The sequence below is a fragment of the Psittacula echo genome (genome assembly GCF_963264785.1).
Source record: "Psittacula echo genome assembly, chromosome: 22".
Taxonomy (NCBI): Eukaryota; Metazoa; Chordata; class Aves; order Psittaciformes; family Psittacidae; genus Psittacula; species Psittacula echo.
The window spans coordinates 6,493,973-6,508,428 of record NC_137758.1 but is presented as its reverse complement, the minus strand read 5'-3'; the positions used below and the strand labels follow the sequence as shown (position 1 = coordinate 6,508,428).

Below are 14,456 nucleotides of genomic sequence, written 5' to 3'. Positions count from 1 at the left end.
GCCCCATGTGCCTTGATGTAAGACCAAGCCCCAGCCTCCAGTGCAGCACGTTGGGAAGGTCTCATTCCACCAGAAAACCCGAGCAGAGTGGAGTGACCCCATGTCCATGTAGAGTGGCCAGGGTGGCACAGGGCCAGGCAGGGCTCCCAGATCTGCATGGAGACCGTGCCACTGCTCAGATCCATGCTGCTGCTTCCCAGTGCAGCGGGGAGGAGGAGGAGAGGTGACGAATTTGACCTGCAGCGCCCACCACAACCATCACCACAAAGGCTGCAGCCACTGGGCCCTCCCTGTGCGTCAGCCAGGCTGCGTGGGACCAGAGCAGGGGCACACAGAGCTGCTTTGTCCGGTGGAAGCAGCCTCTCTCGCAGCCAGGCACAGTGACACATAGAAAACTAACTGTAAATAAGAAACACTGTGAAGACCCGGGAGGGGAAGAGCTGGGTGAGCAAATGCTGAAAGCCACACGGGTAGGAAACAGATTGTAATCTCCCTAACGAACTGCAGTTCATCTGTGTGAGCAACTGTGAACCAGGGTTGATGCTACCAGTGCCTCTTTCCAGAAGGGACCCTTATGTGACCAGGGGGTCTGTGTGCCCGGTACAATAAAGACCCCAAAGCTGCAGGTGAATGGGACTGTATTTAAACACAGGAGCTTGGAAAAACTAACCCCAGTGTTGGCATGGACGGGTTTTTTCCATGCAGGGAGGTGTGCCAGCAGACTTGGCTTTTATTCTGAGGTTTTTGAGGAGCAAATGAGCTGGAGGAGCCAGGCCAGGCCGGCGTTACTGAAGAGAGCTGCCACATCCCCCAGCTGCTGGTTCCAATGGGCCCTGGGAGTCTTTGCTATTGCCTTGGACCACATCCTGTATCAAGACTCCTGAAACAGGGAGTCCTGCCGTGCAAGGGCAAAGACCTAAACACGGCCCAGAACACCGTTACCTTCCTATACAAGCATGTAATTAATCATGTAGAGGTGTTTTCCCCCCAGGACGTTGCCCCTGTGCCAGCCCTGCAGCCCAGCAGGGAGTTCATCATCTACAACCGGTTCACCAGAGTCTGTGTCCCTCCTGACCAAGCCCAAATCTACTGGTGGAGCCTCTTGCCGTGGCTGGTGTCTCATTCCTTTTAGTGGGCTCTTTTCTACAGTGGGCATCAAAGCCCCACAGCTGCCAAGGAGGGAGGTTTGGTGTCTGCAGGGCCACAGGTGTGTGGGGAAGAAAGTCTGCAGGGCAGCAGCTCCAAAAGCTTTATTGCTTGTTGGTTTCTGCTAATACCTATGTGATTCCAGTGACTAAGAACCACCTTCAGGGAATGCACGTGTTAGTTAAAGACACCGCAGCCCTTCTGTGGGGTGGTCAGAAGGTACCTCTCAGCCTGCCAAGGCTTTCTGTTGCAGGGCCATGCACCCATGGGCGCGCTGGGTGATGCAGAAGGGTTGCTGGTGGAAACCAAGGGGAACTGCAGCTCTGGGCCACATTGTCCAGACCCACTGGTGGCTTTTTCTTTTAGGCATGGTGGAAACCAGAGTCTGGGGAGCTGAGTCCAAGTCCCACACCAGGGCAGCCCTGGGGAGATGGCTCTGCTGCCTTCTCCCCAACATGGGACTGTCTGAGCCTCCAACATGTGGCTGAGCCTCCTGGCCTGTGGTGGCTGCAGCCCTTCCTGAAGAAAATGGGAGCATCCCTGCCTCCTGTGCAGTCATCTCCAGGCTCTGTGCTGGTCCCCACTTGTCTCCATCCAGAGATGGCTGTGTTGACTGTGTCTGCTCAGAGACATGTGCTGTGCCCTGCAGCTCCCCACTGGGCTCTGCCATCCTCCAGGCTAGTTGCTGGGCTCTGTGGCCATGGTGTCCACATCCGGAGATGGCAGCACGCTGCTGTTCCCACCATTGCTCACGTTTTCCTTTCTGATGTCCTTTGTGGGGTCACTGCCTTTATCCTCCACTTTCTGCTTGAGTTTGAGGGAGGAATCTCTCTGGGAGAGGAGGGGTTGGTAGCCAGCGAAGCCGCCTCCACTCACATTTGTACGCTTGTCTGGACATGAAGAGAAAGAGGATTTGTTTACCCAGGGTCCAAACTGACCTTTCAACTAAGGAAAACGCTTTTGGAGTCTCTCCTTGCCAGAGGTGTTGGGGTATCTCTGAAAGATGGGGCTTCTTCCAGCCCCCGGATATCCCCAGAGAGGGGAAGATGGGTGGGAGATGGGGCTCCTGCCCCAGCATGGCTGTGCTGAGGGGGGCAGGGTGGGTGTGCTGGTCCATGTCTTACCTCCCGGCCCAATGGGGTGCATCAGCCGGTTCATCTGGACGTTCCAGTGCTTGACGTTGGTGCTGGCCTGTCGCAGCTTCCGCTGGGCCGCCTGCGAGGAGACGGAGGAGAGGGATGAGCCAGCCCTGACAGACCCTGACCCAGGACCATGGGCAGGAGTTTCCCTGACTAAGCCGGGATTGGAGGCTCCCTCTGGGACAGAGACCCAGCTCACCCTCCTCTAGGTCTTCTGCTGCCCCTCGAGTCCTCCCCCCTCCACACACTCCCACTGTCAGCATTGCCCTGGGCACCCGCATTGTCTCCCTGGGTTGGGAAACACTTTGTCCTATCTCAGCCACTGAATCACCCCGTGCCTGCACAAGGCACAGCTCAGACAGCCCCGGGGCAATGGCAGCTTGGTCCCCAGAGCTGCTGAGACCCCCTCAGTGTGGAGGTGACTTGGGAAGGGCTGGGAAGTCCCCCAGGGCTCACAGCATGAAGGGATGTGGCACCAATGTGATGCTCACCATGAAGTCTTGGTCCACCCGCTGCCTGTTCAGTCTCACTTCTTCCAGCTGCTTCTGCGCCTCTTCCAGACACTTGTTCTTGTTCTCCATCTCCTGCTTGAGGACTTGCTTCTCCCGCTGAGTTTTGATGATATATTCCTCTTGCTCCTCCTTCAGCTTCATCAGCTGCTTCAGCTTCTCCTCCTCCTCAGCCAGCAGCCTGTCAACAAAGAGGTGAGGACGTCCCTGTACCACTTCTTCCACCAGCTTCCCCCACTCTTGCATACTGGGAAGTCACCAGCACACCCCAGTACCCCAGAGAGCATCTCATTGCCCAGGGGAGCATGTCCCCATGCTCAGCCCTTGAAGCGGAGCTGGTTGAGGAGGAGCAGAGATGCCCTGGTCTTACCTGGCCTGCGCGTATCTCACAGACTCCTCATCCTGCCGTGCTTTCACCTCCTGCTGCAGGGCCTCCTGCAGACGCTCCTGCATGTCCTCCAGCTCCAGGATGCGCTTGCGCTGACGCTCTGCCTCTGCCTCCTTCAGCACCATCTCTGCCTGCATGGAGGCGCGAGCCTGTGGCAGGAACAAGAGCCATCAGCACCGGCAGCTCCAGAGCCATCACCACCGTCCCCAAGACTCCTTTATCCTGACATCCCTGGGTGGATGAGGACAGACATCTCCTGCACCAGAAAAGCCCATAGAGAGAGCTCTGAAGCAAAGCTGTCTCCCTGCTGAGGAGACACACTGCATCATGGTTGGACTTGATGATCTCCAAGGTCTTTTCCAACCTAGTTGATTCTGAGTCTATGATTTGGAGCCAGTGATGGGCTCCTTGGCCACCCCAGCACTAGTGCTCACCTCTCACCTGCCCCCAACTTCATACACCCTGGGGCAGGTTGTCCTTATCTCCTGCTCCTCAGGTATCTCATGCATGGAGGCACTGACCCCTCTGTCCCTCATCCCAGGTCATATCAGCCCCTGGGGTCCTAGAGGTGATGGGTGGCAGCAGCACTGTTACAAGACCTGGGCATGCTCCTAGAAGCTCCTCCAAACCCCCTGCTGCCATGGGAAGGGAAGGGGATGGAAGCCCACCCCATGAGCACCGCAGCCCTGTGGCAGGACACCCCATGGGGATGCACTCGCCTGCTCAGCCTCCCGCAGCTGGATCTCCAGGGCCCTCTGCATCTCCTCGTGCTGCTGCCTCCGCCGCTGCTCCTCCTCCTGCAGGAGCATCTCTGCCTGCCGCTGGGCCTCCTTGAGCAGCTCCAGCTCCTGCAGCTTCCTCTCCTTCTCCTCCTGGAGCTGCTTGAGCCGCTGCGTCTCCTCCTCCTTGGCTGCTTTGCGCTGCTCCCTCTGCTCCCGCTGCTCCCGGCGCTTCTGCTTCAGGTCTTTGTGCAGGGACTTCTTGCCCTCAGCCTGCAGCCGGATGGCCGTCTGGATGGCTGGGGAGGGAAGGGGATGGTCAGTGGGGACATGGAGCAGGGCACGGGGAAGCTGGGGAGGGGGCACAGGGGGAACATGGACCTAGGGTCCACTCCTGGCGCTGCCGGGTGTCGGAGGCGCTCATCTCATAGGTGCGGGACGGGGTCTTCACACAGAACATGCACCTCTTCCCATCCCGGTCAGGCAGCACCTGCAGGGACAGGACACAGGATGGTGTTACTCCCCCCTACCCCACCTTATCCCCACTTTCTTCAGCCACAGGACTGGCTCTCCCATGCTCATGGATGTGAGATTGTGTATTCTGGAGTTCCCCTTCCTGTCCTGCTGTACCTCCACACAGCAGTGCTTGTCCAGTGTGATGCTCCCCTTCTTCTCCTTCCGTTCCTCACTCATGTAGTAGGACAGGACACTGGGCTTCAGAGTGAACCACCGCTCTGACCAGTTCCTCCTCAGCTGGCCCTTCTTCCAGAGGTAGCCCTGCTCCCAAGAGACATGGGCATCAAAACCAGTGTGGGAGCAAGACAGGGTTTGTACCCCAGTACGCGTGGGTTCCTTGCCTGTTTGAGCACATCCTCGATGACCTCCTGGTACACCTCCTCTATGGCCATGCTCACGGCCTCCTGCTCGATGCCGCGCAGGAACCGCCCCGAGTTCACCATGTCCAGGAACTGCCAGACCGTGAGCCCGCCCTGCCCCTGCGGCTCCTGGCACAGGTAATCATCCAGCTCGCAGGAGCTCAGCTCCACGTTCATGGCTGTGCAGATCTTCTTCAGTAGGTACTCCACCTGTGGGGATGGGGAAGGCAGTGACAGGGAGACGTGAGAGCTGTGCTACCCCACCGAATCACTCCGGAGAGCCCAAGACCACGTCTGTCTCCTGCCTGGAGATGAAGCACCCTTATGCCAGAGCCATCACCCCTTGTGATGGTTGATGGTCATTGCCAAGGCGTTCCAGGCAGGCTGACCTTTTTCAAGGCCAGGCTGGACAGAGCCTTGGGTGCCATGGTTTAGTGTGAGGTGTCCCTGCCCATGGCAGGGAGTTGGAACTGGATGATCTTAAGGTCCTTTCCAACCCAAACCAATCTGTGATTGGGTTAAAGCTTAACCACTGCCAGGAGGTTTTTCCTTTTAACCACAAGACTGAAATGGTTTTAGCTTGTTTGCTTGCAGAAGTCAAGTGCCTGAGGGAGAAGAGACCAACACTGCTGTCCCTGCAACCCAGCCTGCAAGGCTCGTGTCCCAGACCATGGTCCTGACCTCAGCACTGCTCTGTTTTCCAGCTGAGGTCATAAGAACACTGAGGGAAGGGAAGGACTCTATGGAGGAGATGAGCATTGCTTTGAAACTGTAAATATACTGCTTTAAAGAAGAGCTAAAGTGGTTGACACAATATTGGGAAGACTTAGTTCTGTTTGAGTTCAAGGATGCTGGAGAGAGACTCTGTCAGGGCCTGTAGAGACAGGCCAAGGGGAATGGCTTGAACCTGCCAGAGGGGAGACTGAGCTGAGCTCTTAGGCAGAAGCTCTTCCCTGTGAGGGTGCTGAGGCGCTGGCCCAGGGTGCCCAGAGAAGCTGTGGCTGCCCCATCCCTGGCAGTGTTCAAGGCCAGGTTGGACACAGGGGCTTGGAGCAAGCTGCTCCAGTGGAAGGGGTCCCTGCCCGTGGCAGGGGTTGGAGCTGGAGGAGCTTTAAGGTCCCTTCCAACACAAAGCATTCCATGGTTCTGTGATTCTGCGATATGTTTTGCTGCTAGCTCTTCTCTACCCACCACCTAAGGCCCAAGGAGGGTGGTGGCTGCAGAGAGCCAAGCAGAATGGTGGAGCACAGCAGAGTCCCATCCCCAGCTGCATTTTTTCCATCACCCAAGTAGGAGAAGGGCAAGAATTTAATATAATTTCTGGTTTTCCTCTTTTTATTTCAAGCTCAGCCCCGTGAGCAGAAAGATGATTCAGTGTGTCATGGGCTGGGGAACAGGAAGCGCCTCTCCCGGGGGCAGGAAGTGCGGTCACCCTCCCTCAGCTGCGCAGCGCTGCTGCTCTTGTCTCCTTTTTCCCTTTTCTCTGGCTTTTCTGCTGAGCTCAGTTGGTTCATGGGGTAGAAGCTGATGGCAGCTGCTTGCCCAGCTCAGCTCCTCCTGGTGAGGCTTCTGAGCTTGTCCCCCTTCTCATGGGGGTTTCAGCTGACCTCCTTCCTCCTCCAAATGCCAGGTGGGATTTGGAGATTTGGGTGGGATTTGGGGATTTGGGTGGCATTCGGAGGTAACTGCCAGATGCTTTGCTGCTCCGGGGTACCTCACTCTTAACCCTCTGGACGCTGGACAGGGTTTGAGTGCCTGGTGGCAGGGAGAGGGACAACCAGGTCTGCTCTGCCCCTGCCTTCGTGGTGGCACAGGCTGTAAAACCCCATCCAGCCTGACAGCAGCGTCATGGAGCAAGCACCACTGTGCCAGATTTGAAGGTTTTCTCATCATCTTCTCTTTCTCCTCATGAAAATCGGGAGTCCTCTTGCAGCACCATGCTCAGCTCAGCCCTTGGGTGGGATGTAAGGGCTTTAAGCATGGGACCAGCCCGAGGAGGAGCTGAGCTGTGGATGCGCCTTGGGCTGGGGCTCTGAAACCTGGCACATTCACTTCACAGCAGGCAAAAGAGCTTGTTGTAGGCTTGGACGATGGCAGAACAAGATGGACCACCTCATCGTCCAAGACATCTGTATGTGAGAGGCTTCAGCATTTTGGAGGGGTCATCCCAGCTGCTCCCAAGGGAATCCTGGGCAAATAGGGATGTCCATGGGCATAGCTGGGGGTGCACAGGGCAGACACCCCCCTCCTCCCACCGCTCCCCTGGTCGCTGTCACCCGGGAGCACCACATCTTGCAGGATGTGGTGGGACATGCCAGGAAGTGATAGCGGGATGTGTCAAACCCAACCAGGGCTCTGCCAGCACGCACAGCCTGGGGAGGCTGGGGATGAGGAGGCGGCAGAGGAAGGTCCTACCTCGTCTGGCACCATGACGAGAGGGTATTTGTCTTCAGACAGAAAGTTGAAGAGACACCAGAGCTTGAAGGCGTCTTGGTGGGACACGACGCTATTCCCATTCCGGTCAGGCTTGTAATTCTTCTTTGCTGTCAAGGTCCAGCAGAGCTCATCAAAGTTCTCTTTGACAAAAGCACCTTCCACCACCTGCAGGCAGGAGTCAGGGGTGAGCTGGTGCTGCAGGGCTGTGGAAGGGGGTTCTGGGGAGGAAACGGTGGAGGGAAGAAACCCTCACACCTGAAATCTTCTCTAGACCCACAACTAGAGTGTAAGAGGGCACTGCCCCATGATGCCAGACTACACATCCCTAGCACAGGCCCCCTACACAGGTAAGCGAGGTGCCCTGGCTGATAGGAAAGATGCTACAGGACTGCTGCAGCACGGCCCAGCTTTGGAGCACCAGCAGGAGCCCCGTGGTGAAGCACATAGAGCACTGCATAGTGCTGTCCCGAGCCCACCTCCCCAGTGCCTCCATGGCTTTGGATCATTCTCATTATCCCATTTGACTGTAAAGACGGAACTGGGATTCAGCAAAGGGAAATGACGGTCCATGGGCAGGCAGCAGTGGAGGCAGGAATGACACCTCCATCAACCTCATCCCCACTGCCTGTCCACGAGCGACTGAAACCACTCGTCTGGCATCACACAGCAACTTTGGTGTGGCATGGGTGAACTGTGATGGGGACCAAGGGAGCCTGGCTGCATCTGGCTGCTCCATTCCAGTGTGCTGCCAACATGAGGGCAAACCACAGCCTGTAGCAGGGCTGGAGAAATACCTTTGGGTGGCAGCAAGCTGAAAGCCCCTCTTACAAGGAAAACCCACTTCCCCTTCTCATGCTGCCTCGGATTTTATTAGCCACGGCAAAACCAAAAGAAGAGGCTTTAAATCTCATCTCCCAGAGAACTACATGGGAAACTGGAAGGATTTTAACTGCTCTGTGGCAGGGAGATGGGGCTGGGCTGACTTTATGCAGCTCTTTTCCCTGGGCAGAGAGCGCTGGGGAAGGCTTTGCCCTCACCCACTGCGGATCAGATCCCTGCAGCTGAGATCAGTGTCCCTGAACCAGGCTGGGCAGCTCCTGAGCAGTTCAGGGCAAGACAAAGAGCAGCCCAGGGACCAGCCTGGGCAAGCAGCAGGGAGGGAAGGGTTACTGCACCCAGCTCCAGCCCCCTCTTCTTTCTAGCACACCGTGGAAGAAAGTTGTCAGCCATTTTTCCTTCTCCACGCAGGCACAAAGCCTCTCCTTCACCAAACAAAGGTGCCTTTGAGCCATGTGGAAAGAAGGGAAAAAGCCCCTGCCCACCCCAACCTCTGCTCCTGCCCCAGCACCTCATCCTCCTCCTTCTCCTCCCCTTTGCCAAATGAGGTCACACCTCAGATTTGAACAGGGGTGGAGAGGAAAAAGGGGTTGATTTCTCTCTCTGAGCTCTATAGGAAGTGTGGGCAGAGATGCACCTCCATCCAGAGCCTTGATGGAAACGGCTGACTTCATCCTTGCCAAGGAGACGTTGAGTATGAAACATTGCTCACTTGGTTTGGCATTCACCTGAGTGCTCCCAACTTCCTGTATCCCTTTTCCAGACATCAAGACATGGGATCTCCAGGAGCAGAGGGGACAGGAGCCATGGGAGCAGACCTGGCGGCACCCAGCAGGTAATGGCAGGGTTGGCCAAGGGGCTCACCTTATCCAGGATGTACTTGTTGAGGTAGGGCATGTAACCCTGGCTGGACACCGGCCCATCGTCATCGTCACGGAAATGCTCTTCCAGCGCCACGGGGTCATGGGGGATGCACAGCACCGTGTACAGGTTGTGAGACAGCACCTGCCCGAGCAGTAGGGATGGGGAGAAGGTGAACAACCCCGGCACATCCCCATGGTGCCACCAAACCACCCGGAGACCCTGGTTTGGGTTTGGCAGGGAGACAGCTTTACATTCCCAAGTGTAAACCTTACAGAATGAGTTAGAAACAGGCAAAATTGAGGATTTTTCCATGTTCATTTCTTATCACATGGGGAAGTTTGTGTTGGTTTTTTTTTAAAGGCTGTTACAAATGTCACAGGGCAAACAGGACATGCTTTGATCTAGAAGGGATGATAAGCCACTCGGAGCCAAGCTGTTCGGCAGCTGCCCTTTCTGATTTCTCAACAACATAACTAATGACAGCAGCCAGCTTGGCCCCAGCTGTTATGTGCCAGTGGGGCACAGAAAGACTCAAAGATGAATCCCAGAATCCCAGCCTGGTTTAGGTTGAAGGGACCTTAAAGCTCCTCCAGCTCCAACCCCTGCCACGGGCAGGGACCCCTTCCACTGGAGCAGCTTGCTCCAAGCCCCTGTGTCCAACCTGGCCTTGAACACTGCCAGGGATGGGGCAGCCACAGCTTCTCTCCCAAGACAAAGCATGTTTTGAAACTCCCAGATTTCCCATGTGCTGGAAGGCCCACGCTGGAGCCAGGCTGCCCATGAACACCACCAGCATATCCAGCTTGTGATACCAGGCACGCGGTTGTCTCCTTGTCTTTACCTCCCAGCAAGCAGGAGATGGCAAATGAGCATCCCAATGAGGGTTGGCAGGGATGGCTTGTAGGATCTGCAGGTGCAGCCTGCCAAGGGTTCAAGACCAGTGCCATGGGTTAGTGGTGGCCTTGGCAGTGCTGGGGAATGGTTGGACTGGATGAGCTTAAAGCTCTTTTCTAACCCATTGATTCCATGGTTCTAAGAGAGGGGCTGGGAGCTGGTGTGCAGCATCCCTGCTCCTCCTGAGCTGGAAGCTTCCTCGCTGCAGAAGAGGAGGCGCCGGAGGCCACGCGCTGCTGCAGCTGGAAACGGTTCTTGCTCAACCAGATTTTCTTTCTCTTCTTCACCCCCCTGGACTGATGCTATCAGCAGAGCTCCACCCTCATCTCAAACACTGAGCGGGCTGTAGCCCTGAGCGCTGCTGCTGCTATGGCTGAGCCTTTTGGACTTCAGTGCAGCCCCGGGGTCCATGCAGGGGTGGAAAGCACTGGGCATCCTGCAGGACAGTGAACAAATCCATCAGGATGGATTGAAACTTTGGGAATTGCATCCTGTTCTGCATTTTCAATGCTGGGCCTCATCCCCATCGCTCACACTTCCTCTCACAGAACCCCAAAAAGCCCTGAGAGCTGTCGCATGTGCCCCTGGGTCACAGCCAGCACCCCAAGCCCCTCCATCTATCCCGGCACGCTGCGAACCTCACCCCCTCTGCTCCGTCACCTACAGAATCCCTTTCCGATTCCTACAGAATGCGCCCCCCTGGGGCAGGGAGGAAGCCCCAGCCAGGCTGATGGTGATGGTGGGGAGTCAGGGCTGCCCAAACCCTGCACAGGGAGGAGAGGTAGGAAACCACCCCAGCCCCCCCGCCGGGTTCTGAAATGGGTGCTAGGAGGGGAAAATAACAGCGGGGAGAAGGGAAGGGATGCTCTGAGAGCAATTTGCTGGCACAGCCTTTCCATGCAGGGGGTGGGCAGAGGTCTGCCTGACACCGTGAGCATCCCAGATCCCTCTGACCACCAGCCCCAATACTGTTCTCCACCCTCTCCTCTGCTCTCATGCTCCCCATCACGCCCCATTCCCATCCCTCTGCAGCCAGCCAGAGCTGGGGGTGAAATGTTTACACAGACAGAGAATGGCAGTGCCATTCTTCACTCCCATGGAAGGTGCTGGGGGTGATGCCAGGGCTGGGAGTGACATTTCAGGCTGGAACCTGGCTCCCTGTGCTAAACACAACCCCCTGGCAGGCAGGAGCAGGGGAGATTTGAGCTCCTGCACCACACAGGGACTGTGGCTGCTGCCTCGGTTTCCCCAAGTGCAAACCTGCCAGACCAGCCCTGCAGAGAAAACCAAAGCTTCCCCGGAGCTGGGGGTGCAGGGAGCCCTGTCCCAGGGGAACCCCAGCACCAGGAGCCTTTGTCAGCAGCGAGGGGCCCTTGAGCTGCAGTGAGGAGGACAGAAGTGGGGCTGCCTCCTCACCACCCCATCAGCTCCAGACCTTGGGAAAGGCTTTTCCCCTTGCCTGAATCGATGAGCTGCTCTCAGACCTGTCGCTGGCCAAACTGGGACCCACTGGCCTGTGCAAAGAGCCATTTGTGCTCCCCGCCAGGCAGCTCTTCCTTTAAACCACTCACCTGTCCCCCTGCCTCTTCCTCTCCTCTGTCAAGGGCTTTGCCTCAGAAGACCAAGCTCCTGGATGGAGCAAACCCCTCCTAATCCTCCACAACAGGGACAGGAGCAGAACAGAGGTGCTGAGAAGCACCAGGACAGTGCTCAGGCTGCCTTGAAGGACTCATTGACAGCAGCATCCTGCAATCCACATCCCAGCTAGCATCCCTGGAGACCGGGTGTAGCTCCACCAGCTTGGCCACAGAGGATGTGAAGGCAGAGAGAGAGGATAAACTCCTATCTAAGACCAGGGTTGGTGCGTGCCCGCACTGGGAACAGAGCTGCCCAACACCGCTTGCTGTGTAGCACTTAACCACAACTGTCTTTCCTTCCTGTGCAGACACACACCTACACATCTGCACACGCTTTCTTGCATGGGAGTGTCCATGCAAAGAACTCAACTGCTCAACCTATGGCTTTGAAATGCTGATAAATTGACTTGCGCTGGAGAGAGGTTGGAGTTGTTCAGTGCTGGGCTCCATTTGCTGCTCCTCCACCACCAAATCCCACCCCTGCTCCTGGGTCTGGGTTTGCCTCTGGAGGTGCAAATGCTGTGAACACCAGCACTTCTGCCACCCTTCTTCAAGACTCTTCCTGCAGCAACACACCTGGGCGAGGGAGCAGAGCACAGCCTGGGAGGAGTCTGGAGGGGACATGGCCACTGTGGCTTTAACAAACCTTTGAGGCCCTGGATTTCTTCTGCATGGAATGAACAGAAACCCCAGTGCAGGCTTGTGTAGGCTGGAGCAAACCCAAGCCAGCATTTGGCAGTAACAGGGGATGCAAAGGAGCTCTCCCCGAACTCAAAAGGGAGTGGAAAGTTATCCAGAGTAGACATTTGTCATAGAATCATAGAACCATGGAGTCATAGAACCATAGAATCAATTGGGTTGGAAAAGCCCTTTTAGCTCATCCAGTGCAACCCTTACCCCAGCACTGCCAAGGCCACCCCTAACCCATGGCACTGAGGCCTCGTCTCCACGGGGTGTGAACCCTTGCAGGGACGGTGCCTGCAGCCCTGCCCTGGGCAGCCTGTTCCAATGCCTGAGCACCCTCTGGGGCAGGAATTGTTCCTCAGCTCCATCTAAACCTGCCCTGCCACCATCCTGTGCTGTTGCTGAAGGTGGATGGAAAACCAGTGAGGGGTGAATCTTCTTTCCCCTCTAAACCATCCCCCTGGGCAAAGCCACGGTGGAGACACCATCCCCAGCCCCCCAGATCCCCTACATGAGGGTCTGCAGCTCCCACCCCTCTGCCCAAGCTCCCTGACAAACTGCTGCTCAAATTCGGGTCTCTGTGGCCTCAGCGCTGTCGCTGGTGATAAAGATCTCACAGACAAGTGCTGCACGTGTTCGGGGCCAGCAGCGTGCCTGGGATGGGCTTAGAACCCAAAGCCTGGGTGCAGGGGATTGCTGTGAGAGGAGCACAACAGCCCCTCTCTGGGATTAGCAAGGGGAAATAGGCTCTGGCCTGCTTTGGGATTTTCCCTAAGTCCTTCAGCTATTTCTCCAGCTTTAAGTAGGTGACTGCGGCTCGCAGGGGCACATGGTTCTGGGGAGCAGCCGAAGGCTCTCAGCTGCAAAGCAGGGGGCTCTCAGCTCCCGCTGCTTCTCCTCCAGATCCCTGCAAACAAAACTGCTCATTTTGGGGCAAAACATGGCCTGCCCACCAAGCCCAGCACCTTCCCTACAGTCTGCCCTGGGGGAAGCCCTATAAAGTATGGGGAACAGAGGAAAAGAGGTTTCTTTGAACGTTTCATAACTCCTCTCACAGACAGGCAGCGGCTGCCAAGTCCTGACGCAACAGCTCCCCGTGTTTTGCATGTTTCTAGCTCAGGTTTTTCCTCTGCATCGCAGCCCCAACCAGCATTTCCCAGGCCAGCACCAGCCTAAGAACCACACGGGGACATCTACTCAGGAACAAAAAAAAGAAAAGGAAAAGAGGAGTCCCATCATTTGTGAAGGGAAAAAGAACCTAAAAATCAGTAACCATCACTGCAGCCAAGGTGCAGCCTGACAGTCACCCAGAGCCTGTCCTGGAGGCAGAGAAAAAGGTTGTTAAAGCCACGACAGTTTTAAGAAGGGCTGAATGCAGGAGCCCTCTGAGGGGGTGGGGGACAGGGGAAAGCAGAGATTTCTTCAACGCTCTGTGTTATTTCTGGCCAGACCACTGAGGAGGTTTAGTTTAAAATCAGGCTGCCTCTACCTCCCAACCCGCTGGCTGCACAGGAAGCAGAAACACGGGTGCTCCAGCAAGCAAGAAAATATAAACCTAATTTGGGCTGTTTGTTGGCATAAAAAGCATAAGAAACTGAAGACAGCTGAAAACAACTAAAAATTAGACTTCTCCTCATTTTCACCTGGAAAATACATTTGAGCACTAACTCTCTCCTCCCCCCCCCCCCCCCCCCCCTTTTTTTCGTTAAGGGAGACAAGGCAGAGCCAGCAAACGCCATCAAACCCAGCGTGGAGCTAACAGCAAGGTCTTATCAATCCTAATGTTTAACAATCCCTCCATGGAACCCCAGGGCCGATGCACAGCATCCCTGGACCAGCTCTGCTCCTCGCAGCCCAGCCGCCGGGGCCCTCCGAGTCTCACCAGGAGCTCACCTTGAGCTGGGATTTGGAGACCTTGCCGCTCTTCTCCACGTCCAGGGCGGTGAACGCGTACCAGATGGACTTGAGGAGCTCCGCTCGCAGGTCCATGGCTACGGGCGGCGGTGGCAGAGGCGGCTCTGCCGAGGCCGAGGATCCGGTTCCAGGAAACCGCCTGCCCCGACAGCCCCGGGCGCTGGGGGACGCGCGCAGCAGCAGCGCCATCTGCTTGGGTGCACCCCGGAGGAGCCCACGGGCCCCATCGCCGCCCTACGGTCCCCCCCATCGCAGCCCCACAGTCCCCTGGCCTGCAGGTCTTTGCCCCAGAACCCCCATGCACACAGAAGTACAATCCGGTGCTCAGGGAACACAACCATCACAGGGATTCGGAACCATTCGCTAGCTCAGCCTGGAGATCAAAAGGTTTCTCAGCATTCGTGTTCTGCGAAG

At 56.6% G+C, this 14,456-nt stretch overlaps 1 protein-coding gene across 1 annotated transcript; it reads right to left on the bottom strand.

Moving 5' to 3' along the window:
• Positions 1-714: 714 nt before the first annotated feature.
• On the bottom strand, positions 715-14,327 carry DEF6 (DEF6 guanine nucleotide exchange factor). The gene is made up of 11 exons (XM_080632983.1): positions 14,022-14,327; positions 8,914-9,054; positions 7,192-7,377; positions 4,759-4,986; positions 4,532-4,678; positions 4,283-4,391; positions 3,902-4,200; positions 3,165-3,331; positions 2,777-2,975; positions 2,271-2,361; positions 715-2,036 (listed from the first exon to the last, which is right to left on the bottom strand). The coding sequence occupies exons 1-11, from the start codon at positions 14,229-14,231 to the stop codon at positions 1,825-1,827; spliced, it is 1,989 nt and encodes a 662-aa protein (XP_080489109.1). The 5' UTR covers positions 14,232-14,327; the 3' UTR covers positions 715-1,824.
• Positions 14,328-14,456: the final 129 nt, after the last annotated feature.

Bases quoted from the DNA above. Each gene is read 5' to 3' on its own strand.
- DEF6 (XM_080632983.1), bottom strand. From the start codon at position 14,231: ATGGCGCTGCTGCTGCGCGCGTCCCCCAGCGCCCGGGGCTGTCGGGGC. The intron at 7,378-8,913 runs GTGAGCCCCTTG...TCCTGCCTGCAG, and splicing joins ACAAGTACATCCTGGATAAG to GTGGTGGAAGGTGCTTTTGT. The intron at 2,976-3,164 runs GTAAGACCAGGG...CTTTGTTGACAG, and splicing joins GTGAGATACGCGCAGGCCAG to GCTGCTGGCTGAGGAGGAGG.